Source organism: Danio aesculapii, chromosome 24 (genome assembly GCF_903798145.1).
Source record: "Danio aesculapii chromosome 24, fDanAes4.1, whole genome shotgun sequence".
Classification (NCBI taxonomy): domain Eukaryota; kingdom Metazoa; phylum Chordata; class Actinopteri; order Cypriniformes; family Danionidae; genus Danio; species Danio aesculapii.
The window spans coordinates 6,954,755-6,980,442 of record NC_079458.1 but is presented as its reverse complement, the minus strand read 5'-3'; the positions used below and the strand labels follow the sequence as shown (position 1 = coordinate 6,980,442).

The window sequence follows — 25,688 nt, the reverse complement described above, 5'->3', positions numbered from 1 at the left end:
ATAAACTGACAATCAAACACATGGCACATTTCATGTAACGCACATAAATAAATGAGTAAATAGCATGGGATATCAAAATGCATTGTTTTTAATAGCTCTTTATAGTGACAAACATGCACACACACACACACACACCGACCGAGAAATTTATTCACGTCATTGAGAACAGAGAAATGAATGCCCTTGCTTTTACGGCACTATGAACAAAGGATACTACCTCCATTTCTGTAATTAGTTTTGGCAGATAAGAAATCTGGCTTACAATTAAAAATTTCCCCTGATGAGGAAGAAAATCTGCTTAGCGGTGCCTGTTTTAATTACTCAAGACAAGAGGCCCTTTTGAGAGGTGCTTCCTCTTTATTCTCAGAAATTATGTGATTCTTTATCTTTATTTGATGGTTATTGATTCATCCCCTTCTCTTATTGATGGTCCTTGAACAGGAGGTTCTTCAAAATAATATTTCGTATACACTTTGAAATCATTTTGTGTCAAACATATTGGTCTCAAGTTGTTTAAATGAAGTAAACTGAGTCATTACGACCTATCAGCTCTTAATTAAGTCTGAAAACTGCTCTCCATTTACGAATTGTCTCTAGAACTATGAATGTAAACCACAATACTGAGGTGCTAATGGTGCTTCTATCAGCATGGAAATGTATCGGTTTTACGGCACACACATCTAAAGACAGCATTATAACTCAACACTATATGCAATCTATGTAAAAATACAGCTCAAATAAATAAATGCCAATTTAATGAGCTGGTGTATTGCCTGGGCCCTCATGCAATCTTACTAATGCATTTAAAAAAATAACATTATTTTCAGAAAGTCTTGCTGCTATTTTATTTCTATTTGCATTTACTGTGTGTATACAGGACTATTTCTTATTTACAAAACCCGATTAACCTTATGACCACAAGTCCCAGGCAACTAATCATGCAAAACTAGTTCTAGTTGCTTGAACACAAGAGGGCGCTAGAGAATTGTAATTTAAATGTACTTTTGGATTTCAACCTTCCATTTTAACTTAACTATGCAAACAATCTTACTAATGTATTTTAAAAATTAAACATTATTATTTTCAGAAAGGCTTGCTACTATTTTATTTGTATTTACATTTACTTTTCATGCACTTTCACTGTGTGTATACAGGACTATTTCTTATTTACACAAAACCCGATTAACCTTATTACCACAAGTCCCAGATAACTAACTAATCATGCTAAACTAGTTCTAGTTGCTTAAACACAAGAGGGCGCTAGTGAACAGTATTTTAAAAGTACTAACTGGATTTCAACATATCTACCAACTTTAACTTTAAACATAACCAATGGGTATGAAATTACAATTATTAAAAAACACACTTGCAAACATACTATTAGAAATGTTTGGTTTAAAAACACATGGTTAAGTGGATGGTAATCAAGTGAACACTCATGGTATGTCTGGAATAGAGGTGCCCAAACTTTTTCTTATGAAGGGTCAAAAACCAAACTTGATTGATGCTAGTGGGTCGAAGGTAAATATAGTTGCCATGGGTAAATTTATTTATTAATATTTAAAAATGACTAAACAACATTGTTTTATATTAACTAATACAGTAGATTTTTATATTTTTATAATGAACCTATTACAGTAAAAACAAAACAATCTCATTTATAACAGAATTACACTAGTTTTGCCTTGACTTGCTCACCCATGTCTGCTGCATAGTCCTCTATCTGTTGAATGACAGTATTTATATATATTTTTAAAATCTGATTCATTCACAAGATTTAATTATTTAATTTTTGTTAGCTTTTTTTTTGTAGCTCAGCAATAAAATGAACAAATCAAATCTGCAAGCAGCGATGAAAGGGACCTTGCATTAACAAAATATGTTACGTCAAATTGGAAATGACAATCTTTGTGTTAAAGGCATTCGCCCCAACCCTCTCTATCATTCTCACTTTCCTGTATGTTGAGATAGTGGGCCAAAACAAAGATCAAAGGTTACAATGGGCCAACTTTGGCCCTCGAGCCCTACTTTTGGCATCTCTGGACTAGAAAACGTCACCACAACCAAAAGACTGACTGACACTGACTGACTGACTGACTGACTGACTGTCTGTCTGTCTGTCTGTCTACATTGTAAAAAAAATGCCCTAATTATCTTAAGCTGAATCAAATTAACCTTATGAGTTATTTGAACCCAAATTAGTAAACTGACTTAAAACGGCTTGCATAGCTTATAAAATTAGGTTAAACATGATTAACCAAATTTAATAACTTACAAGTAACCAAAAACATATTTTTCCATGAATAAATAGTCATCCATCCATCCATCCATCCATCCATCCATCCATCCATCCATCTATCTATCTATCTATCTATCTATCTATCTATCTATCTATCTATCTATCTATCTATCTATCTATCTATCTATCTATCTATCATCTATCCATCCATCTGTCTATCCGTCCGTCCATCCATCCATCCATCCATCCATCCATTCATCCATCCATCGGATTTACTATTTTTTAAGGTAACTGGTAGCAAACCATTTATATGGGCTGAAATTAAACAAGCTAATTAAATAATGTTCTACTTAATTTGTTTAAATTTGTTTATACTCAGCCCATATTAATTGTTTGCAACCAGTTACATTAAAAAAGCGAATGCAAATCCGATGAATCGTTTCTTTTTCAGTGCATCTATCTATCAGTTTCTTTTAGGGATCATCATTTTAATAGGCAATCCTGCATCAGACATTCAGGAATATTAGCATTCCAGCAGTCTGTGTGCCTTGACCATCTGTGACAAGTCTGAACATTATTTTACCTAAGTCCGCATCTCGAGCGTGAACACCTGTCTTACTTTACTCGACCTCTCGGCCCCGCCCCCTCAAACCACGCCTCCATTCTGATTGGCCCCAATGGCATGAATATGCAAGCTCAGCCCCCTCCCTTTGCACCTGATTGGAAGTATTTACTTGTTTTTTGCACCGAGGCGCCGGAGTGTTAGAGCAGATCAGCGCTGGAATATGAAGCTCTGCTGGACCGAGCAATAAGGATTACAGTGATTTGAATTTCTAAACGAGAAGACAGGACCATTTTTATCTGCGAGACAACTTTATACGCACTCCAGGATGCCTCGGTCATTCCTAGTAAAGAAGCATTTCAATGCGGCCAAGAAACCGAATTATAGTGAACTGGAGAGTCCAACAGGTAAAAGACTGTGGATTTGGTCATTTTACAACATAACATTGAAAAGTTTGAGTTTGTTTAACTTTTTTAAGTGTGATGAAAGTACTTGGTAAAGTTAAGAGTTGTATTTAGCTAATAATAAGTTGAATTGTATAGTTGTAAAGTTGTGTTTGTACATTAATACCGAATGCTTATTTAATCAGAACACCCAATAAGATGCTTAATCAAAATAGTCTTTTTATTTTATTTATTTTTTGTAATATTAAAACCTGACCTCTAAAGGATTGTTAAGTAAAAGCATACAAGTGTTTTAAAATTAATTATTTCTTAATGTGATTCAATGTAAAGATAATTAAAGAAGTAATTAGTAGTATAGGATTAATGTTCGGGTATAAGTCTATATCTTTGGTCTAAGAGCTGTGTCTATATCTTTGGTCCAAGTATTATGGTTTTAACAATCTGTTTTATAATTAATTAATTTATTTGCCTTAATTGGTTTATTTCAAATGATTTTGAATGGTTACAAACACAACAAAACTTGATTGAACTGCAAAAATCTTCTATATTTTCTTAATAAAGGGGTCAGTTCACTCAAAAACGAAAATTCTATCATCATTTACTCACCCTTGTTCAAAACCTATTTGAGTTTCTTTCTTCTGTTCACACAAAAGGATAAATTCTTAAAAATGTTGCTAGCAGGCACCTATTGACTTTAATAAATGTTTCCTACGATCAATCGAAATCATATTTTTATTTTATTTATTTTTTTGTAATCTAAAACCTGACATCTTTAGGATTGGTAAGTAAAAGCATGAGTGATATAAGTGTGTTAAATTGATTATTTCTTAATATAACTCTTTCTAGTGTAACTAATGTAATGTAAAGATAATTAATCCAAGAGTATTGGTAGTGCATAGGGTTAATCTTCATACAAGTCTATATTTTTGGACTAAGATTAGATTAGATTCAACTTTATTGTCATTACACATGTACAAGTACAAGGCAACAACATGCAGTAGGCAACGAAATGCTGTGTATCTTTGGTCCAAGTGCAGGTTATCAATTTAACAATCCTTTATTTAAATTAATAAATTCATAATTGCTCTAATTAGTTTATTTTAGATGATTCTGAAATGTTACAACAGAACTCAAACTGAGCTGAACTGCAAAAGAAAACTGCAACATTTTCTTATTAAAGGGTCAGTTCACCCAAAAATGAAAATTCTGCCATTATTTACTCGCCCTTCACTTGTTCAAAACCTAATCGAGTTTCTTTCTTCTGTTCACACAAAAGGAGATATTCTGAAAAATGTTGCTAGCAGGCACCTATTGACCTTTAAATGTTTCCTACTATGGAAGTCAATGGCTGCAAGCAACCAGCATTCTTCAAAATATCTTCATTTGTGTGAACAGAACAACCAATGAGATGCTTGGTAATCAAAATAGTCTTTTTATTTTATTTATTTTTTGTAATCTAAAATCTGACCCCTTTAGGATTGTTAAGTTAAAGCATGAGTGATATAAGTGTTTTAAATTGATTATTTCTTAATATAATGCTTTCTAATGTAACTAATGTAAAGATAATTAAACGAGTAATTGGTAGTGCATAGGATTAATCTTCAGATATATGTCTATATCTTTGGTCCAAGTGCTGGTTATCAATTTAACAATCTTTTATTTTAATTAATTAATTAATTAATACTTGCTTTAATTAGTTTAATGATTTTGAAATGTTACAACAGAACTCAAACTGAGCTGAACTGCAAAAGAAAACTGCAATATTTTCTTATAAAGGGTCAGTTCACCCAAAAAAGTAAATTCTGCCATTATTTACTCGCCCTTCTCTTGTCCAAACCTAATTGAGTTTCTTTCTTCTGTTCACGCATAAAGGAGATATTCTGAAAAATGTTGCTAGCAGGCACCTATTGACTTTGAAATGTTTCCTACTATGGAAGTCAATGGCTGCAAGCAACCAGTATTCTTCAAAATATCTTCTCATAAATCTTTAATACCACATGAGTAAGAGTAAATAATGAAGTCATTTTAATATTGTTGTGAACAATCTCTTTAAATATGATCTGTCAAAGTGTGGAAAATGTATTTAGATCAAAAATATATGTATGTGACCCAAATACTTGACTAACCCGAGTGCATTTCTCTTTTCATTGCAGTGTTTATTTCTCCATATGTCTTAAAAGCACTCCCGGTGCCTGTTATACCTCAACCTGAAGTGTTAAGCCCGGTGGCATACAATCCCATAACAGTATGGACTACCAGCAACCTGCCACTGTCTCCCCTTCCCCACGACCTCTCCCCCATATCCGGATACCCCTCGTCCCTCTCTGACACATCCTCTAATAAGGACCACAGCGGTTCGGAGAGCCCCAGGAGCGACGAAGATGAGCGGATACAGTCTACCAAGCTGTCGGACGCTGAGAAGTTTCAGTGTGGTTTGTGTAACAAGTCCTACAGCACGTATTCGGGACTCATGAAACACAAACAGCTGCATTGCGACGCACAGAGCCGGAAATCATTCAGCTGCAAGTACTGTGAGAAGGAATACGTGAGTCTAGGAGCCCTAAAGATGCATATAAGGACACACACGCTGCCGTGCGTTTGTAAAATGTGTGGAAAAGCTTTCTCCAGGCCTTGGCTGCTGCAGGGACACATTAGGACACACACAGGTGAGAAAACGACACATGCATTAAGGGGATAGTTCACCCAAAAATGAATATTTACTCACCCTCAAGTGGTTCTAAAACATTTGAGTTGCTTTTATCTGTCGAAGACAAAAAAAGATACTTTGAAGAATGCTGAAAACCTGTAACCATTGACTTCCATTGTTGGAAAAACAATAAAAGTCAATGGTTACAGGTTTTCAGCATTCTTCAAAGTATCTACTTTTCCATGTTTCTTCAAAATATCATCTTTTAACAGGAAAGAATCTCATTAAAGCCTGAAATAAGATGTTTTTGGTGAACTACCCCTTTAATTTCTTTGTTTTAGACATTTTGTGCAAGTTGAAGCCAATGCTAATGTATTTCACATGGACTGACTTGATTTCTCTTGTGTTATTGTTCACTAGGCGAGAAACCGTTTTCCTGCCCCCACTGCAGTCGTGCGTTTGCAGATCGATCGAACCTCCGAGCCCACCTGCAAACCCACTCAGACGTGAAGAAATACCAGTGCAAGAACTGCTCCAAAACATTCTCTCGCATGTCGCTGCTGCACAAACATGAGGAATCTGGCTGTTGCATCGCACACTGAGAGGCCTGCATTCAACAAGTGCCTCCGATTGGGAACGCTGATCTCAGACCTGTCAGATTGATCTGGAAAGGAAGTGCAAAATGCATCCCAAAAGACAATTTCAAAATGCACCACGCCAGGGTCTGAATGAATCAAGTGTTTGTGTTGAGTCAGATTCCAACCAAGACATTACATGTTAAAGGGATAGTTCACCTAAAAATGAGACTTTAATCATCATTTAATCACCATTTACTTGTTCCGATCTACTATGGAAGTCAAGAGTTACAGGTTTCGAACATTATTCAAAATATCTTCTTTTGTGTTCAACCATAACCAATTGAACTCATTACAAATCCTGTAACCATTGACTTCCATTTATTTTTCCTACAATAGAAGTGACTGTAACCATTGACTTCCATTTGTTTTTCCTACTAAGGAAGTCAATGGTTACAGGTTTTGAACATGCTTCAAAATATCTTCTTTTTGTGTCCAACCATAACCAATTGGAACCACTGCAAACCTGTAACCATTGACTTACATTTATTTTTCCTACTATAGACGTTACTGTAACTATTGACTTCTGTTTGTTTTTTCTACTATCTAAGTCAATGGTTACATGTTTTGGACATTCTTCAAAGTATGTTATTTTTGTGTTCAACCATAACCAGTTGGAACCACTACAAAACCTGTAACCATTGCATTCCATTCATTTTTCCTACTATAGAAGTTACTGTAACCATTGACTTCCATTCATTTTTCCTTCTATAGAAGTTACTGTAACCACTGACTTCCGTTATTTTTTTTACTATGGAAGTCAATGGTTACAGGTTTCGAACATTATTCAAAATACCTTCTCTTGTGTTCAACCATAACCAGTTGGAATCACTACAAAACCTGTAACCATTGACTTCCAATTATTTTTCCTACTATAGAAGTAACTGTAACCATTGACTTACATTTGTTTTTCCTACTATGGAAGTCAATGGTTACAGGATTTGGACATTCTTCAAAATATCTTCTTTTGTGTTTAACCATAACCAATTGGAACCACTACAAAACCTGTAACTATTGACTTCCATTTACTTTTCCTGATATAAAGGTTACTGTGAGCATTGACTTACATTTGTTTTTCCTACTATAGAAGTCAATGGTTACAGGATTTGAACATGCTTCATAATATCTTCATTTGATTATGTTTAACCATAACCAATTGGAACCACTACAAAACCGTAACCATTGACTTCTGTTTATTTTTTTTCTTCAATGAAAGTCACTGTAATCATCAACTTTCATTTGTTTTTTCTACTATGGAAGTCAATAATTACAGGTTTCGAACATTCTACAAAATATCTTCTTCAACAGTAACCAATTGGAACCACAACAAAACTGGTAACCATTGACTTCCATTTATTTTTCCTACTATAGAAGTCACTGTAACCATTGACTTCCATTTATTTGTCCTACATATGGAAGGCAGTGGTTACAGGTTTCAAACATTCTTCTAAATATCTTCTTTTGTGTTCAACCATAACCAATTGGAACCATTTGAGGGAGAGTAAACAGTGAAGAAATTGTCATTTTCTTGGGTGAACTATCCCTTTAATTGAAACTGACCCAAAACAGCCTCTGAGCTGGTTCCTGGAGAACCTTCAACACCCTCATAAAAGAAAAGACTGTTTGCTGGAACTCATTCATTTCAGTGTAATCGCAGATTGTCATGCGGACACCATCATGTGCCTTCCATTTCAACAGTATTTGCCCTGTATTAGGGGGTTGAGCTGATGTGTACTGTACATTTGTTTACGAGTATGTACTATTTGGGAGGGTTTTTTTAAACGCTAGCCTGTCTAAAAAGCAATAATTTATAGAGTGACCGAATGTTAAATGATGGTCATTTGTATTTTAAACATTTTTGGAGAGGTAATCGGTTAGATATTTCATACCAAGGAGCTTGAGACCAAAGGAATAATTAATGCCATGTTTTTATTAATAAAACGGGGAACAAGTGCAAAGAGATCTTGAATTACAAGTATTTAAACTGTTGTGTGGTCAAACAGCAGTCAACCAGCACTCAGACATGCAATGCTTTTGCCATGTGCCTATTTTTCATCAGGAACTTAAGAGATTTTGCCATGTAATTGTTTTTTTGAATGTATATGACACTGATATGATTGTACTTTGTATTGCAAAGTGTAAATGAATGGTATGATTTTGTACAAAAATAAAATGTACGCTTTTTTTGAGTACAACATATCTGTTGCCTTCTGATTCTTAAAGGGACGGTTCAAAAGTCAATAAAATCATCTGTATTTCCTTCTTGGTTGAAAGAAACAAGTTTGAAGAATGTTTCGTGAATGCAATGAAAGCCTAAAACAACTCAACTGGTGATTTTCATTTGTAGCTGAACTGCCTCTTTAAATGCTAAACACTTCCATTGAATAACAATTAGCCAGTTGTTGACATTTACATAGCGGTATGCAAATGAAAGGCCCATTAATGGCACATTATCAGGAAGATTTTTTTGAAAAGTGCTTCATTGTAATATCTATGCTTATTTTTAAATCTGAAAGTTATACACATGCTGTTCCCGAATATAAGAACTCGATAGGACAATTAATATTTTTTTGGAAATATGCTCATTTTACAGCTTCCCTAGAGTTAAACAGTTGAGTTTTACCATTATTGAATCCACTCTGGCAATTTCCAGGTCTGGCAGAAGTACTTTTAGCTTAGCTTAGCATAAATCATTGAATCAGATTAGACTGAAACAAAGCAACAACAATATAAATAAATAATAAATAAATAAAAAATAATAATAATTTAAATTAAAATAAAACAAAACAGGCGATGCAGTGGCGCAGGTAGTGCTGTCGCCTCACAGCAAGAATGTCGCTGGGTCAGTTGGCGTTTCTGGGTGGAGTTTGCATGTTCTCCCTGTATTCGCGTGGGTTTTCTCCGGGTGCTCCGGTTTCCCCCACAGTCCAAAGACACGTGGTACAGGTGAATTGGGTAGGCTAAATTGTCTGTGGTGTATGAGTGTGAATGCAAGAGTGTATGGATGTTTCCCAGAGATGGGTTGCAGCTGGAAGGGCATCCGCTGTGTAAAACATATGCTGGATAAGTTGGCGGTTCATTCCGCTGTGGCGACCCCGGATTAATAAAGGGACTAAACTGAAAAAAAAATGAATGAATGAATAAAACAAAACATTTTTTTAATTAAAATAAAATAAATAAACAATTTAAATTCAAACAAAACAAATATATAGATTAAAATAAAATATAAAATAAATAATTAAAATTAAAATAAAACAAAACAAAAGAAAAAATTTAAATAAAATAAAAATAATTTGAAGCTAAATTAAAATAAAATTAAATAAAATTAAATACATTAAAAATATATTTAAACAAAAATAAAAACAAAACAAACAATAAAAATAAAAATAAATAAAGTAACAAAATAAAGGAAGAAATAAATGTTTTTAAGGTGAGTTGATGTTGCCTATATTTCCATATCTAATAAAAAATAACTGAATATTTAAAAAATAATAATTATTATTAGCTACAGGTTTAAATATATGAAATTGTACTTTTCATGAGTAAAATGTACAGAGCATAAATATGTACATTTTAACTCGTGTATTTTATGTTTTCCATTATTTTTATTAGTTTTAATTTTTTGTCAATTTTAACTTTTTATTTCAGTTTAGTTTTAATTATTGTTACCTTTTGTACTAGTATCAAGTTAAACCGCCTTTCCAACAAGTACTGGCAAAATAAACAAATTAGTTTTACCATTATTGAATCCATTGAAGGCAATTTCCAGGTCTGGCAGGAGCAGTTTTAGCTTAGCTTAGCTTAGCTTAACATAAATCATTGAATTAGATTAGACCATTAGCATCTCACTCAGTTAATAAAAAAAACAGTTTTTGTAATTTCCCTATTTAAAACTTGACTCTTTTGCTATTTTCTAGGCTAGGAACTTTACTCTCATTCTGACACAATTATCAAAGGACTATGGTGCTCGGCGGTTCATTCCACTGTGGTGACCCCAGATAAATAAAGGGACTAAGCTGAAGGAAAATGAATGAATGAACTTCGGTGCTGTAGCAGGCACACAAAAAAGGGACACTTATCGAAACTCTGATAGTTTTTAATCGCATGCTAATGGTCTAATTCAATTCAATGATCTATGCTAAGCTAAGCTAAAATTGCTCCTGATAGACCCAGTGATCAGCAACTGATTCACCAATGGTAAAACTCACCTGTTTAACTCTATAAGCCTTTTTTCTCAGAAGTGGTCAGGTCATCAAAGTGTTGTTTAATTAATTCATGATGTGTTCGCGGAGATCAAACAAGGAAGTTGCATGTACTACTTTAATTAATTTAAAAGTCATGCTAATGCTATTTAAATTAATCAAAACCTAAAGTCCTGAAAATATAGATGTGGGCAAGGCCCCCAGTGATTTTCTGGCCACATGAACCTGTCCTTGTGAACCTGTTCTGCTCCCAAACAAATCCCAAATGTTGCACCTCCTCCCTATGTTGATCTCACTTAGCTGCCAGTTTCTTTGAAGGCTCCAGCTCTCTGAAGGGCCCGCTATAGCCAAGCCAGGCTGGCTCTCACACATGTGAAAGTCCTTTACTGGATTATTACTCAGCAACCTCACAGTACACAGTGGGAACTCACATCTCGGGCAAACTAACAGTGTTTTCAAATGTGCATCTGCTGAAATGAACCATGTGAAATAAACAGCTCCTATAAATCCGGTGCAAAATTATCATAAAATGTAGCAGAGATTAAAATTCATCTGAGCTTTGAACAAACACTGCTGGCCTTTTATTGAATGGTAAACATTATTCCAATGAAAAAAAGTCATGAGGATGCAATAAATGGGGTATATGTACACAGACTTTTAATTTCAGTTAGCCAGCCCCAAGGGTTCTGGTGAATTGTCATCCCATACAAAATCATTGTCTGGCTGAATTACAATATAAAGTGGGTATCAGACCAAACAAGAAGCACTGCATTAAATTCTATTTCCCCCCACAATGTCTTTAAAATATGGAAATTAATTTTACTCCAGTGTTTTCAATGGAGTTTTTGCACGAGCTTGCTGCTAATGGTGGCGCCTGCGTTTAAAACTGTTTTTCGTCTCTTTTTACACTTAACCAACTAAATGAATGCTGAAGTCTATTTAACTGATTTGAATTACATTACAACATCGATGCTGTAAAAGGAATCTTTCACCAGAGGTTCATCACTGGCTGAAAAACACTAGCTGTGCATATAATCCATTGCTCGGTGTCTGAAATTATTTCCAGCTCTTATGATGTCAGCAAGCCCTTTTTGTTTTTACACTCTTTTTCCCTTGAAAATAAAATAAAATAAAATAAAATAAAATAAAATAAAATAAAATAAAATAAAATAAAATAAAATAAAATAAAATAAAATAAAATAAAATAAATAAAATAAAATAAATAAAAATAAAATAAATACATTAAAACAACCCCCCCCCCCAAAAATAATAAAATAAAATAAATAAATTAATATATAAAAAATAAAATAAAATAAATTATTATTTTATATATAAATAAATGAATAAAAATATTTATAATAAATATAATAAATAAATAAATTAAAATAAAATGAAGTCAAATAAATAAATAAATAAAATAAACACATAAAAAAGAAAAAAGAAATGAATAAATAAAAAAATAGTCGCACTTTACAATAAGGTTCATTAGTTAATGTTAGTTAATGCAGTTACTAACATGAACAAACAATGAACAATACATTTACTACAGTATTTGTTCATGTTAGTTAACGTTAGTTAATGAAAATACAGTTGTTCATTATTAGTTCATGTTAACTCACGGTGCATTAACTAATGTTAACAAGCACGGACGGATGTTAATAATGCATTAGCAAATCAGAATCAAAATCAGAATCAGAAAGAGCTTTATTGCCAGGTATGTTCACACATACTAGGAATTTGTTTTCGTGACAGAACTTCTACAGTGCAACAGCATTACAGAGACAGGACAAAAAACTGATAATAAATATATTTAAAAAAATAGAAGTAAGTAGTGAGTGCAAATATACAAATGTTCAATTATGATTAATAAATGCTGTACAAGTGTTGTTCATGATTAGTTCATGTTAGTAAATGCATTAACTAATGAATCTTATTGTAAAGTGTTACCAAAACAATAAATAAAATAAAAATAAAATAAATAAATACATTAAAATAAAACAAACAAATATTAAAATAAAACAAAACAAATTAAATTAAGGTTTTAAAGGTGAGTTAATGTTGGCTATATTTCCATAATAAAAATAACTGTGTGTGTGTATATTTTTATTTCAGTTTAGTTTCAATTACTGTTACCTTTTGCACTAGTATCAAGTTAAACTACTTTTCCAAAATAAATAAATGAATAAATAAATAAATAAATAAATAAATACCAGTAATACAGAGAGTATGTAAAATAAAATATAGAATAAATGTTCACAAAATAATTTAATTGTTATAATAATATTAATAATAATAACACATAATAATTATGATATAGTTATTTATATATCTACACAAAAAAAAAAAAAAATTGGGTAAACACAGATGTTGGGATAAAAAGTGTTACAAGTAAATAAAAAATAACCCAACATTATGTTTGTCCATATTTGACCCAATGACTTACAACAACCAAGCATTCATTAGAGCTAATAATATTTATTATTGAGACTTTACTGTACATTTTATTGGTACTGTGAACTAGTTTTAATTTATTAACAAGCTCAAATAAAATAAGGGGTTGCACATGCAATTTAATTTTAGTTTAGACTAGAGTTACTTGTCTATATTACTTCAAGAATTTATTTTTTTGTACTTATAAATAAATTCCTTCATAAGTAGGTAAATGAATACCTACAGTCATATGAGGAAAAAACACAAATGCATTATTCATGTCTTAAGAATGAGCAAAATTACACAGCAATTTCACAGGTAAAATTACCCAGCACAAGTAGAGGCCTGGCTTGAGCACTTGCCTTGTAGGAGGATTTTAAGAAAACACTTGTCTCTTTCATGCTCTGTGGTTTTATCTTTCCACGCTGTGACTCATGGACTCAGTATTCCAGGTGTTCATCATGACACACCTCACTGGCCTCAGGACCCCCGACAACACCATACAGGTGTTCACAGAAATCCACATTATTATCAGCACTATTCATATGCAACAGTGACAGATTATCTAAGGAATAATCAACTCTGTGCTATAAGAAAATAGTGGACACCCATACATTCCCCTTAAATTACTGGTCCCACACCTAAAGTTATGGTTCAGATGTTGTATTTTATTGAATGAATGAATGAATGAATGAATGAATGATTATTACAGTTCAGGGGTGATTTTAGGATTTTCATTTTAGGGGTGCTCAACTCCTTATAAGGTAAAAAAAATGTATATATATATATATATATATATATATATATATATATATATATATATATATATATATATATATATAAAGCCTAATATTACATTTTTAAGTAGGAATTTAATAGTAATACACTTAAAAATGTTTGTTTAATATGGGTTGTATACTAGTATTCCACTGTATTACATAGACAGGCACAGCCATTTGAGTTCTGAGTAAGCCAAATAGGCTCAACCCACCTGTTTACTGTAGTAAAAACCACTTTCTATATTCAAGTGCATTTTTGTTTCCATGTATTAAATGAATAAACGGGCACTTTTCTAATTAAATGACACACATATAAATATATATTTTTAAACTTACAGGCTAATTCACATATATTTTACAATCTGAATGATAATAATAAATAAGAAGTATTTTTAATACTAGACAACACTTGATGTTTGTATCTCTGTCAGTGACTCAGTGACAGTTAAAACATTCTGACACTGTGTTTCATCCTTTCTGTGTGGTATAGTTAACGCCACACGAACTGTAAAGTGTTTAATATTGGTAGTTCATTTTGAAATAAAAACAGCGAAATGTTCGTTAAGAGTTACATTTTTCCCTGGAGGAAACAGCTGTGCTGATGAGGTGAATGCTGAGAAAACCCGACTGCTCCTCCATCCCTGCTGAAAAATCCAGCTTAAACCAGCCTAGGCTGGTTGGGTGGTTTTAGCTGGTTGACCAGCCTGGTTTTAGAGGGGTTTTGGCCTTTTCCAGGCTGGTCAGGCTGGAAAATGACCTGCTAAATCCTGCTAAAACCAGCCTGGTTTAAGCTGGACATAGCTGGTTTTGGCCGGGCTCCCAGCCTGGCTAGGCTGGTCAAGTTGGTTTTAGTTGGTCATCTCCCAGCCTGACCAGCTAGGACCAGGCTGGAAATGGCTGGAAACCAGCCTGGAAATGGCCAAAACCCCTCCAAAACCAGGCTGGTCGACTAGCCTAGGCTAGGTTTAAGCTGTTTTTTTTCAGTAGGGAGGACACTGGGATACAGGTGATACAAGGTTATCTATATCAAAGAACTGCAAATAAGCAGATTTTATATCAATTCATCAATAAACACACATCTTGTTGTCTCGCTGTCCACGACTGTGGTTTGCTGATCAAATGAAAAACAAAAGACGGGGAGGAGCTGAATTCTGCCGGCGTTTTCTTATTAAATTTAAAGGGGACTGAAGTGATAATTTAGTGTACAGGTTAAGAGCTAATCGCAAAAGTTTTAGGGCTACAGCCCCTCTAAAATAGGCCTAGCAATGTCCATGTTACAGTTAAATACTGTGTAATTTACGAAAATCGTTAACAGTGTGCTAATCAGCTGTCTCTATTATGCTTGCCTTGTCTATGGTTGGTTGCTTGGTTACCAATACCACAGTCGGCAGCTTTAAATAACTTGATGGAAACGCACCTAATTCGCATTTGTGATTTGTCTTTTAAAAGATTCCCTTCACATTAGGATAGAGACCCGGCTTATTGACAGATTATATATAAATTATAGAACACTTTAGGCTACATTAAAATGAGATGTGCGCATTTTCGTTCATCATTCTTACGCAGTCTCTTTCATGCATCAGAAAATAAACATGTGACAGAAGCTGCTTCTAATGTAATCAGCAAGAAAACAGCAATTCCGAGCGCTCCTCAACTGTTTTGTCACATGCTCGCTGAACTTTCGATGCCCCGCGTCACGTCAGGCCTCACAAGACCACCATCATGATGGCTTGAGGACAGAGCCGACAAAGTTACAAAGGAAGTACATTATCTTTGTGAGTCCTTCTTTCTCTCGCTCTCTCTTTCTCTGCAACCTGCTGACTTCACACTAAAGCAGCGGCTCCGGTAAACAGAACAGATTAAATTAGAAAGCTGAGCGAAGGCCTGTTTGTTCTGGTTAGTGTGCGATGGAAGGAGCCTGACCTGATGAACAACACAGAAATAGTCTTCTCTTAGTAGCCTGAAGGAATGTTTACGCTGTCAGAGAAGCCACTGTTTTATTGCATTAAATAAATAAGTTAAATTAAAAGTGATTTCTTTCTGTTCCTAGATGCAAAGACTTTTAATAAGGCTATATGGTGAAGTCAGAAACTGTTTGCTTGTGCTCATGTAACCCACGTGAAAAAAATACTAATAATACTTATGGGTAATTCTTCACCTATGGACACTTTTATGTCCTTTGATCATATTTCCAAAAATATATATAAGTTTGTTAAAATTCCTCTTTCTTTGTCAAGCAAACAATAAAACCTACTTAAAAAAATGACGACCTTTCTATTATATACTTTTCATATTATTCAACCTCCTTTTCAAGAGCTCACTTAGCTCACGATTTATACATAGCTTGTTTGGCTTGCTGTCCCGGGAGAGAAACCTGAGCTCAAAGGATCCTCGAGCCCAGGGCTCCCTCCTTTCACAGGGAGAGGGGAGATTGAGCTCAGGTCGATCTGAAACTCCCCCGTTGCTGAGGCCAAGGTGAACTTCCTGAGAGTAAGACATTAGAAAAAAGATTTAGACTTATTTTATCTATAATATAGAGCACATTTGGATGGTGGGAGGAAACTGGGGAACCCGGAGGAAACCCACACGGACACGGGGAGAACATGCAAACTCCGCACAGAAATACCAGATGGCCCAGAGAAGACCTAACGCCATTGGCATTCTTGCTGTGAGGCAACAGTGCTAGTCACTGGGCCACCGTGCCGCCCATTTTGGATAAAGGTGGAAGAAGGGGAGGAGGAGGGTTTCTTCTAGACAAAGATAGTTGTAGAGAGGAAATGAGGATATATATAGTGACTTGGGATCCTTTGATTGGAGGATCATGATTAGCTAATGTGGACCAGCTGGTCAATCATGAGCACATGCTCCTCTCGAAATTAGTTTAAAATTAAACTTCACTTAGGTGTCAAAATCACTGTTTTCACCTTGTCGCAAACCTAGAGATTTAAACTTCAACAATAAAAATAACATTTTAAAATATTATTATTAATATAATTATTAATATATTATTAATATTAATATTATATTATTATTAATATAATATTATCTGGCATCTATTAATGTATCTTAATTAAGCACTAGTGAAATATGTGGGATGTGAAACTATTATCAATATTACTTATATTACAAAATATAGCTGTCGCTCAGTATCAGTGTCATTTCCACCACAACACTGTAATGTCGCTTTAAAAAGTTTGTATGAAAGATTATTTAGGTGGTTTCTATGAAAATGAACAGTGCCATAGGAGAACATCTTCAAGATGGAGGGAATTAAAATTTTTTATCAACAACATTTAAAGTATTACTTACAACAACACTTAAATATTGCTTGTTAAGGAATTTATTCTATGTCTTTTCCAAAACATGTTGTACCTTCAAAGATGTTTTTAAAAACCAAACAAAATTAAGGTAAATAAGAGAGTTTTGTATACATGAAAGGCTAGTATCAATTCAAAGCTAATCGGTGAAGCTATTTTTCATTTTTTTCACAATAAACTGTTGAAATGTCATTTCCACCACTGTTGTTTCCGTCACCACACACATTTAAAAATAAATATATTTAAAAAGTTCTCATTATACATTAAAAGTGTATTCACAATGTATAAGTTTATGTTCTATTTAATATACATTCATTCATTCATTTTAATTTCAGCTTAGTCCCTTTATTAATCCGGGGTCGCCACAGCGGAATGAACCGCCAACTTGTCTAGCACGTTTTTTTATGCAGCGGATGGCCTTCCAGCCGCAACCCATCTCTCACGGATACCACATCCATATCTTTTATAATCTATAGGGAAACAAGTGCACCTGGAGGAAACCCACACCAACAGGGGGAGAACATGCAAACTCTACACAGAAATGCTAACTGACCCAGCCGGGACTCAAACCAGTGACCTTCTTGCTGTCAGGTGACAGTGCTAACCACTGAGCCACCATGACGCCTACAGATAATTTTCCTAAAATGCTATGAAATGCCAGACGAGAAACGTTTTCTTTCTAAAAATGCTGTTTTGAAACAAAAATGCACTTGTGCAGTGGTTCTCAAACTATTTTCACCAAGTCGTGGAATTATAAGGTTCTATCTGCGTTCTGAATGATTTTGAGATGATGAGCTTCAAAGTTTTTGCATTCCATAGCAAACAGTATGTGTGTAACATTTATTTTTTAAATAAAAAGTCTTAAAATGTAAACACTTTTTAAAAAAATCATCCCATAATGTAAATAATGATGTCATTTAATAAGAACGTGTCAATAACTTAATTTTGACAAAAGTGTCAGATAGATCCTTATAATGCTAAGGTGATGAAGTACCTCCTCAGAAAAAAATTGTGTCTCCAAGTACCACAATAATGACAAGTATTAAAGCACACAGTAGCGTAGCAGGCCTAATTAAGCAGCTACAGCACTGCACAGTTCAAAAACGAGGCAGATTAATTCCTATTATTATGAATATTTATTATTGTCAGCCACTTTAAACATTATAAATAGTTAGAACATTAACACTACACTGTGCTTACAGGTAAAAATAAATAAAAATAAATAATGTTTAATGTTTAAATTAAAATGTGCTTCTAAAAGTAAATTAAAAATGACACTGCTCTTAAAAAGTAAAAATCAAAACCTGCAAATGTTCCTCGGACCTCATAAATATTGGCTATATGTCATCATATTCATATGTAAACTCTTTTTGATCAATTTTGAAATATATGATGCATGTCTATATGACTTATTTGCATATATTTGGAAATCTAAACATTTACTTGTATTTTAGATATGTGAATTGGATTTATATATGTATATTAGAAATTAGATCCGCTTACTGCACGTTAGCCTAGTGGTTAGCACATTGACATATGGTGCAGTAGCACGTCAGTATGTCCTGAGTTTGAATCCTGGTTTAAGGACATTTATCCCCCCCCCCCCCCCCCCCCCCGCTTTCTCTGCAACTTCGCTCCCTGACTAAATACTATCCTATCTAATAAAGGCCAAAAATAATTCTTTAAAAAAAAAAAAAGAAAAGCAAGTCATTAAACCATACATGTCAACATTGGGATATAAAAATACGTGATATGCTCCAACGACCGTTACAAATATGTGGAGGAAATTAGTTGCAAATGATAGAATACAAGACAATTATTAGAAAATTACAAATAAAATTAAAGGTTTAGCCTATTAAAATCAATTTATTGATCACAGCGGTGTTATCGTACATGTCAAAGGGTCAAAAGTGTGTTCATTTTTTACTTTTATTATTTAGCGATTCCTCCGCATACCACTAGAAGGAAGCCTGCGTACCGCTAGTGGTACACGTACCACAGTTTGAAAACCACTGCACTAGTGTAAACCACATCTAGGCAAATGGATTTTGACTAGTCTGCAATCTGGTGCAAAATCTTAAATCAGACCATTAGGTAATTACTGCTATTCCTTAATTGTTTATAAGTGTTACTGAAGTTTTGTAATGCAACACTTAAAAAAATAGAGGGTTGTCATAACCCAATATTGGCTTTGTCCATATTTAAGTCAACATTAGGTTATGACAGCCCAAGCGTTTTTTTTGCGATATATCTGAGCAAATCTAAGAAGCTTTTAGCATGCGGAGTGTAGCCAGATCTCAAACCGTTTGAAAACACTTGTCAAATCATACATTTGCAGATGATGAAAAAGAGAAGGAAAGAATCCAAACGGCAAGACGTGTTTGCACTTGCTTCTCAGGCGAATATCATTACATTCTGCTAACCTAAGAAGTCTGATTTATCATGTGGTGGAAACAGACGCTCACATGCCTCTAAATCAATTACAACCGATCAACAAAATCATACGCCAAATCCTCACTATTTCTCTCAGTTGATGACCTGCAAGATATGTCTCATCCATGCGAGAGTTTCTCTGTGAATGCAAATCTTTATAGGATCTGTTTCAAGTAAGCTTTACTCTGCTCTTTGTTCACAATAGTAAAGATTCAAGGCTCATAATCAATCCTGGATTAAAAGCACAGTAAGCATACAGTTCCAGTCAGATTTTATCTTTGCCATGATGACAGCACAAAATATTTTACTAGTTATTTTTCAGCTTAAAGTGCAATTTACAGGCTTAACTAGGTTAATTAGGTTAATCAGGCAAGTTAGGGTAATTATGCAGGTCATTGTATAATGATGGCTTGTTCTGTAGAGCGAGGGTTCCCAAACTTCAGCCTGCGACCGCCAAAATAACAACGCCAGTGACTCGCGACCTCCAATATTCTCTGAGGTGGTTTTAAATATATAATCCTTGCACACAACAGCGCACACATACTAATAGGTCCAAATCTATTCATCGTTTAATTTTGGAGAATGCGGAGACAATCCTCCATGTTGAGTTATGGCCTGCATTTATTTTTGATGTGTCGCAAAGGTGTCAGAAATTTAACCTGGTGCCATAAAATCAATGTGCGGCATCTGAAGTCATTGCTGTGTCTTTAATATAATGTAATCACCACCCCAGGGGTCGCAAAAAATTCGAAAGGCCTGTTGCTTTGTATTTGCATGGTGTTTTTTAATGTTTAATATTAACATGTTAACAATGTTACTATTAAAGAGCCCGTATTATGGGTTTTTGAAAATGCCCTTCCATGTGGTGTGTAACACAGCTCTAAGTGAAGTGAAATAAACAGCTAAGGCTTAAATCTGTAAGTGTACAGTGTTTAAAACTATTGATTCATCTATAAAAAAAGTCAACTCATAGTGCTTTAAACGAGTCGTCTTGATAACGAGTCATTAGGTGTTTCGTGATGACGTGGCTACGAAACACAAGTAATTGCTCGTGCAAACCCGGGAGATTTGAAACCTGCGGCCCCGCCTACTAACACAGAAAAAAGACACACACACCGGTCGAATAAAGTCACACTGTGCAGATGGATACTATCGACAGTCTACCCAAAGATGAAACCTCAGCAATATAGCCCAGCCTTGAGCAGTTCGAGTGAGAAGACTTCATCGGCCGTTTGTTAAAGGAAGGATCAGTAAAGACTGTCAGAACATGGATCAGTGCATCATGGATCAGTTTCTACTCCCATTTCACCAGCGTAAGTACGTGCGATTAAAATTGTTGCGTCGTTTACTCTAGCTTGCAAATTATGTATTTAGTTGTGTTTTGTTACTTGTAACCGCGTGTGCTGTATCAGGTTAACTCTTTATATTCTCATATCGTATGTAAAGCCACGTTGAAAACGCAACGCGTGCCGCTTTGTTTACGGATCATCAGCTGTTCCTAGACACATGCAACGGTCAAGTTTCAAAATATTTCAGCTATTCTGGATATAGCGGAGGACACGGGTGGTGAGGGAAGTGTCGCGGACGTGCCGGCCCTGGCGGCATCCGCGACACCTCCCTCCCCACCCGCGTCCTCAGCAGTTATATCCGTGCCTAGGGCAACAGAATAGAGAGGGCGGCATCCACGACTACTTTTACATTGTTGATTAGCAGCTGGGCATTTCACTCTGTCTCGCGCTGAAAGCTGTCATTGTCGACCAATCGCAGCAGGCTGTCATCGGTCCAATCAGCGCAGATTAGCTTTGCGCTAAGGACGGGTTTGGGAACAAATGAATCGCTGAATGATTCATATGGGAGTCGCTGGGATAATTAGGTAAAAATAAATGCAGATTATAAGACCATGAAAGTGTTTTTTGACCTTGCATGCATATCAGCCTGTTGTTGGAGACCCTTACAACCTAAATATGACCCTATTTCATGTATAATAGGGGCTCTTTAACTACTATATTGTTTTTCACTAGGTGATGGATAAAATATGGTCATTCGAATAGTTTAAAAAAATATATATTATTTTTGGAAATTGCCAAGTGACCCACCCTCCGACCCCCCATTTTACCACGACCCTGGGGGGTCCCAACCTCCACTTTGGGAACCACTGCTGTAGACAGTCAAAAATAAATACTGCTTAACAGAACTAATAATTTTGACCTTGGTCAATAATTTTGGCTAATGGTTTAAAAAAAATCGAAACGGCTTTTTTTCTAGATGAATTTTTCAAGATACTAGTATTCAGCTTAAAGTGACATTTAAAGGCTTAACTAATTAGGTTAATTAGGCAGGTCATTGTATAACAGTGGTTTGTTCAGTAGACAATCAAAAAAATATATATTGCTTAAAGGGGCTAATAATATTGACCTTAAAGTGCTTAAAAAAAATAAAAACAGCTTTTATTCTTGCCGAAATAAAACAAATAAGACTTTCTCCAGAAGAAGAAAAATATTATAGAAAATACTGTGGAAAAATTCCTTCCTCTGTTAAACATTCATTCATTCATTCATTTTCTTTTTGGCTTAGTCCCTTTATTAATCAGGGGTCGCCACAGCGGAATGAACCGCCTCTGTTAAACATTATTTGATGAATATTTGAAAAAGAAAAAAAAAACATCACAGGAGTGCTAATAATTTTGATAATTTTGACCAACCGTATGTTTGTTTCCCTTTCAAAATCGTGCAATCATTAATACCTCATAGTATGCTACATTTGCAGCAATGCAACTGAAGTTAATCAGGTTTGCTAGAAAGTTATTTATTTTCTTACACCAAAGCAAATGGATGATTAGTTTCCTACTCTTTGTTGTTTTGAAGTTTATAATGAAACATGATCTAAAGAAAGATTTATTTTTAGCATCCTATTGAAGCTGGTCCTCCAGGATGAATTATTTTAATTTCATACCTTCTGCCAAGTTCATGATGTTTTGCCATGTTTTATGATTTGTCACTTTATTATGCTTGCCTGTTCAACTGCTTATCTAATCAAACAACAATGCCAATCCTGGCTCATTCTGAAAATGTACCCCTATATACATTTCTGGAGAGCGCCAAATACATCCCAGGAGCTACGCTTTTTTTTCAGTTTTTGTTTTCACGAATCCACCCGAGGCTGCTGTGTATGCTTTTTGAGATCTCAAATTTCTCTCACGAGTGCCATTCGCGCCTGCTGTTCTCTCGTAAATTCACCAGAGGCCGTTGTCAACTGACTGACTGAATGAATGACTGACTGACTGACTGATCGACTGACCCATCCACCTTCCCTAAACCCAACCAATAGTATTTTAAAAAGCCCAGATTGGCCAGTAGCGTTAATTTAAAAACGAAAGGCAGCAATACGTTCTTCTGGCTATAGAATTCACGATCTCCAGAAATGTATATAGGGCTACGTTTATAGAATGAACCTATGTTGAACAATGCAGAAACCCAACATTCAGATAGTCTTCTTTCCGAAAAAAACTACAGAAGTTGACCCTACTTACGGATTATATATTGGTGGGCTTGGTGGCACCGGAAGAAAGAATATTAAATAAAATACTGTGGAAAAATTGCTCTGTTAAACATTCATTCATTTATTCATTTTCTTTTTGGCTTAGTCCCTTTATTAATCAGGGATTGCCACAGTGGAATGAACCGCCAACTTAGTCAGCATATGTTTTATGAATTGAATGAACTAAATTGGCCGTAGTGTATGAGTGTAAATGAGAGTGTATGGGTGTTTCCCAAAACTGGGTTGCAGCTGGAAGGGCATGCGCTGTGTAAAAAATATGCTGGAATAGTTGGCGGTTCATTCCACTGTGGCGATCCCTGATAAACAAAGGGACGAAGCCGTAGGAAAATGAATGAATGAATATTGGTGGCCCAATGCCACTGTTAGTATCTGTTAAGAAAGTTACTGTCCCAGTGACAACATCAACACCTTCTTTGATGAAAATTGAATGCAGCACTGGTTGTATGAGAGCAAAAACCATTAGCCACAGCTAATAATGATAATAATAAACTTTATTTTATATAGCGCATTTAATAGTAGCATCTCAAAGCGCATATATAAAAAGTAGGTAAAAGATACGAACAAGGATACAAGCGTGATAAAAGCGATGATAATAAAAACAAAGAAGTATTTGAACTCACATTTAAAAGGGAACTATTCTGCAAAAATCATTTTGATAAGGGGCTTAAACACAGTTGTGTGACAACAGTGTGTGAATATAACCAGCTTTTAATGGTAACATTTTAATAATTTCATTTTTAATAAGCACACTTGATATAAACAGTCTGCAGAAACACTTTGATTGACATTCTCCCTTTGTACGTGTCATCAGAGAGGGTAAGCCCCGCCCATTAGTGACTATCTTTCCCTCATTAGCATAGCACATTAGTCTTGGTTTGGAATCTGCCACAATGCTGACATACAGACATTTATAGCTCCGCCCTCTTTTGAAAAAATCTCATTTGAATTTAAAGCGACAGTCACCAAAATGGTAAAATTAGGATCAAAGCCTAAAATGGGCAGATTTAAAGAGTTATAAAGCATTATTTGTGTGGTATTTTGATCAGAAACGTCACATACACTCTCTAGGGACATCAGAGAGTTATTTTACATCTAGTTAAAAGGGGGATAGTAGGTCCCCTTTAAATAAAAAACCTATAAAAGCTAGTTTTTTTAAAAAAAAGTGATGTTTTTAAAAATGTTCAAACCCTAAAACTATTTTTAACCCTCAGCAGATTCAAAACTTCCCCAAAAAATCATTGAATCTGTTCCCTGCAGGTGGAAATAGCTCAAGTAATGCCTAAAATCCCCTTCCAAACGAATGGTGTCTGTTGCCAAATCCATCCCAATATCACGGCCCATTCCAAAACAAAAGAGAAATGGGAAGTGATCGATTTACATTTCCAAATCAAGCCAGTACCTGCATTTAGCTGCGCAGGCTTTAACCATGGAGACAAAAGAGTCTGGAACAAACAAGCCTCAGAAAACATCCACCGCATGATGGTATTGTAGTCAAAAAACATGCCCGAACAGCACCGACGCACCAGCACAAGAGTCTCAAATAAACACGGCTGGATATCAGATGTGCCCTTTCTGAGGACCATTTATATAAGCCCTTTAAACGCATTCATGCATTCTGATTTCCAACGCGATGCTGAAGGAGACGGGAAATGTAAAATCCCCATATGAAGCTGTCAAGCCAAGCTCAGTGAGAGACAAAATATGAAGCCACTTCTGTGATTGCTTGACCAAGTCAATGTCGGCATTCTGCATTTTATTTTACAAGAGAATGTCAATCTGAATCAGTGTATCTGTCACATTTTTTGAGGTGTTTTTGTGATCTTACACCAAGTCAAGATGAAATAAAGTGATGATGTGATAAAGCTATCTTTTCCATGAAAATTTGTCCTTTAGTTTGCATGCATACACTGTAAAACCCAATAAGTTAAGGTAACTCAAACCATTTGAGGAGACCGATTGCAACAAACCATTTGGTCACTGGGAATGAACCGCCACTTACTTGACAGATTTATGTATTTTTAATTTTAGGTGGTCTGTTTGGTGTTTATTCTAGGTGTTTTATGTTTGGTAATGTAATTTCTAATTGCATTGCAGTGATTTTCAACTAATTACACTGTCTTCTTCCAATAGGTGGATTTAGAGGTTTTTGCAAAAAAAGCAGAAGTGGATTTAGCTGGTGTTGATGCAAAAGAAAATCTACCTTGTTAAAAACCAAAGAATTGTCTAAAGTGACATTATAGAAATAAAGGTATTTTATTTACTAGCTAATAACCTTATCATTGCATACGAAACTTCTGAACCTAAATCAGAGGAGCCTGGTAGAAAATGCTCATTTACAAAAAAAGAGGTCTGATGGATTTAAAGGGTTTTGCATCTAAACTTTTCAATTTCAACCACTTGCAGAGGCAGCGAAAACACATTCTACTGAATTGCTTTCAAAGTATAAATGCTCATTTGGTTGAATGCTTTCAAACAGACCACC

At 34.9% G+C, this 25,688-nt stretch overlaps 1 protein-coding gene across 1 annotated transcript; it reads left to right on the top strand.

The window, feature by feature from the left end:
• The first annotated feature begins 2,995 nt into the window (after positions 1 to 2,995).
• Positions 2,996 to 8,684, top strand: snai2 (snail family zinc finger 2). The gene is made up of 3 exons (XM_056450879.1): positions 2,996 to 3,208; positions 5,359 to 5,871; positions 6,273 to 8,684. The coding sequence occupies exons 1-3, from the start codon at positions 3,130 to 3,132 to the stop codon at positions 6,452 to 6,454; spliced, it is 774 nt and encodes a 257-aa protein (XP_056306854.1). The 5' UTR covers positions 2,996 to 3,129; the 3' UTR covers positions 6,455 to 8,684.
• The last annotated feature ends 17,004 nt before the right edge of the window (positions 8,685 to 25,688 follow it).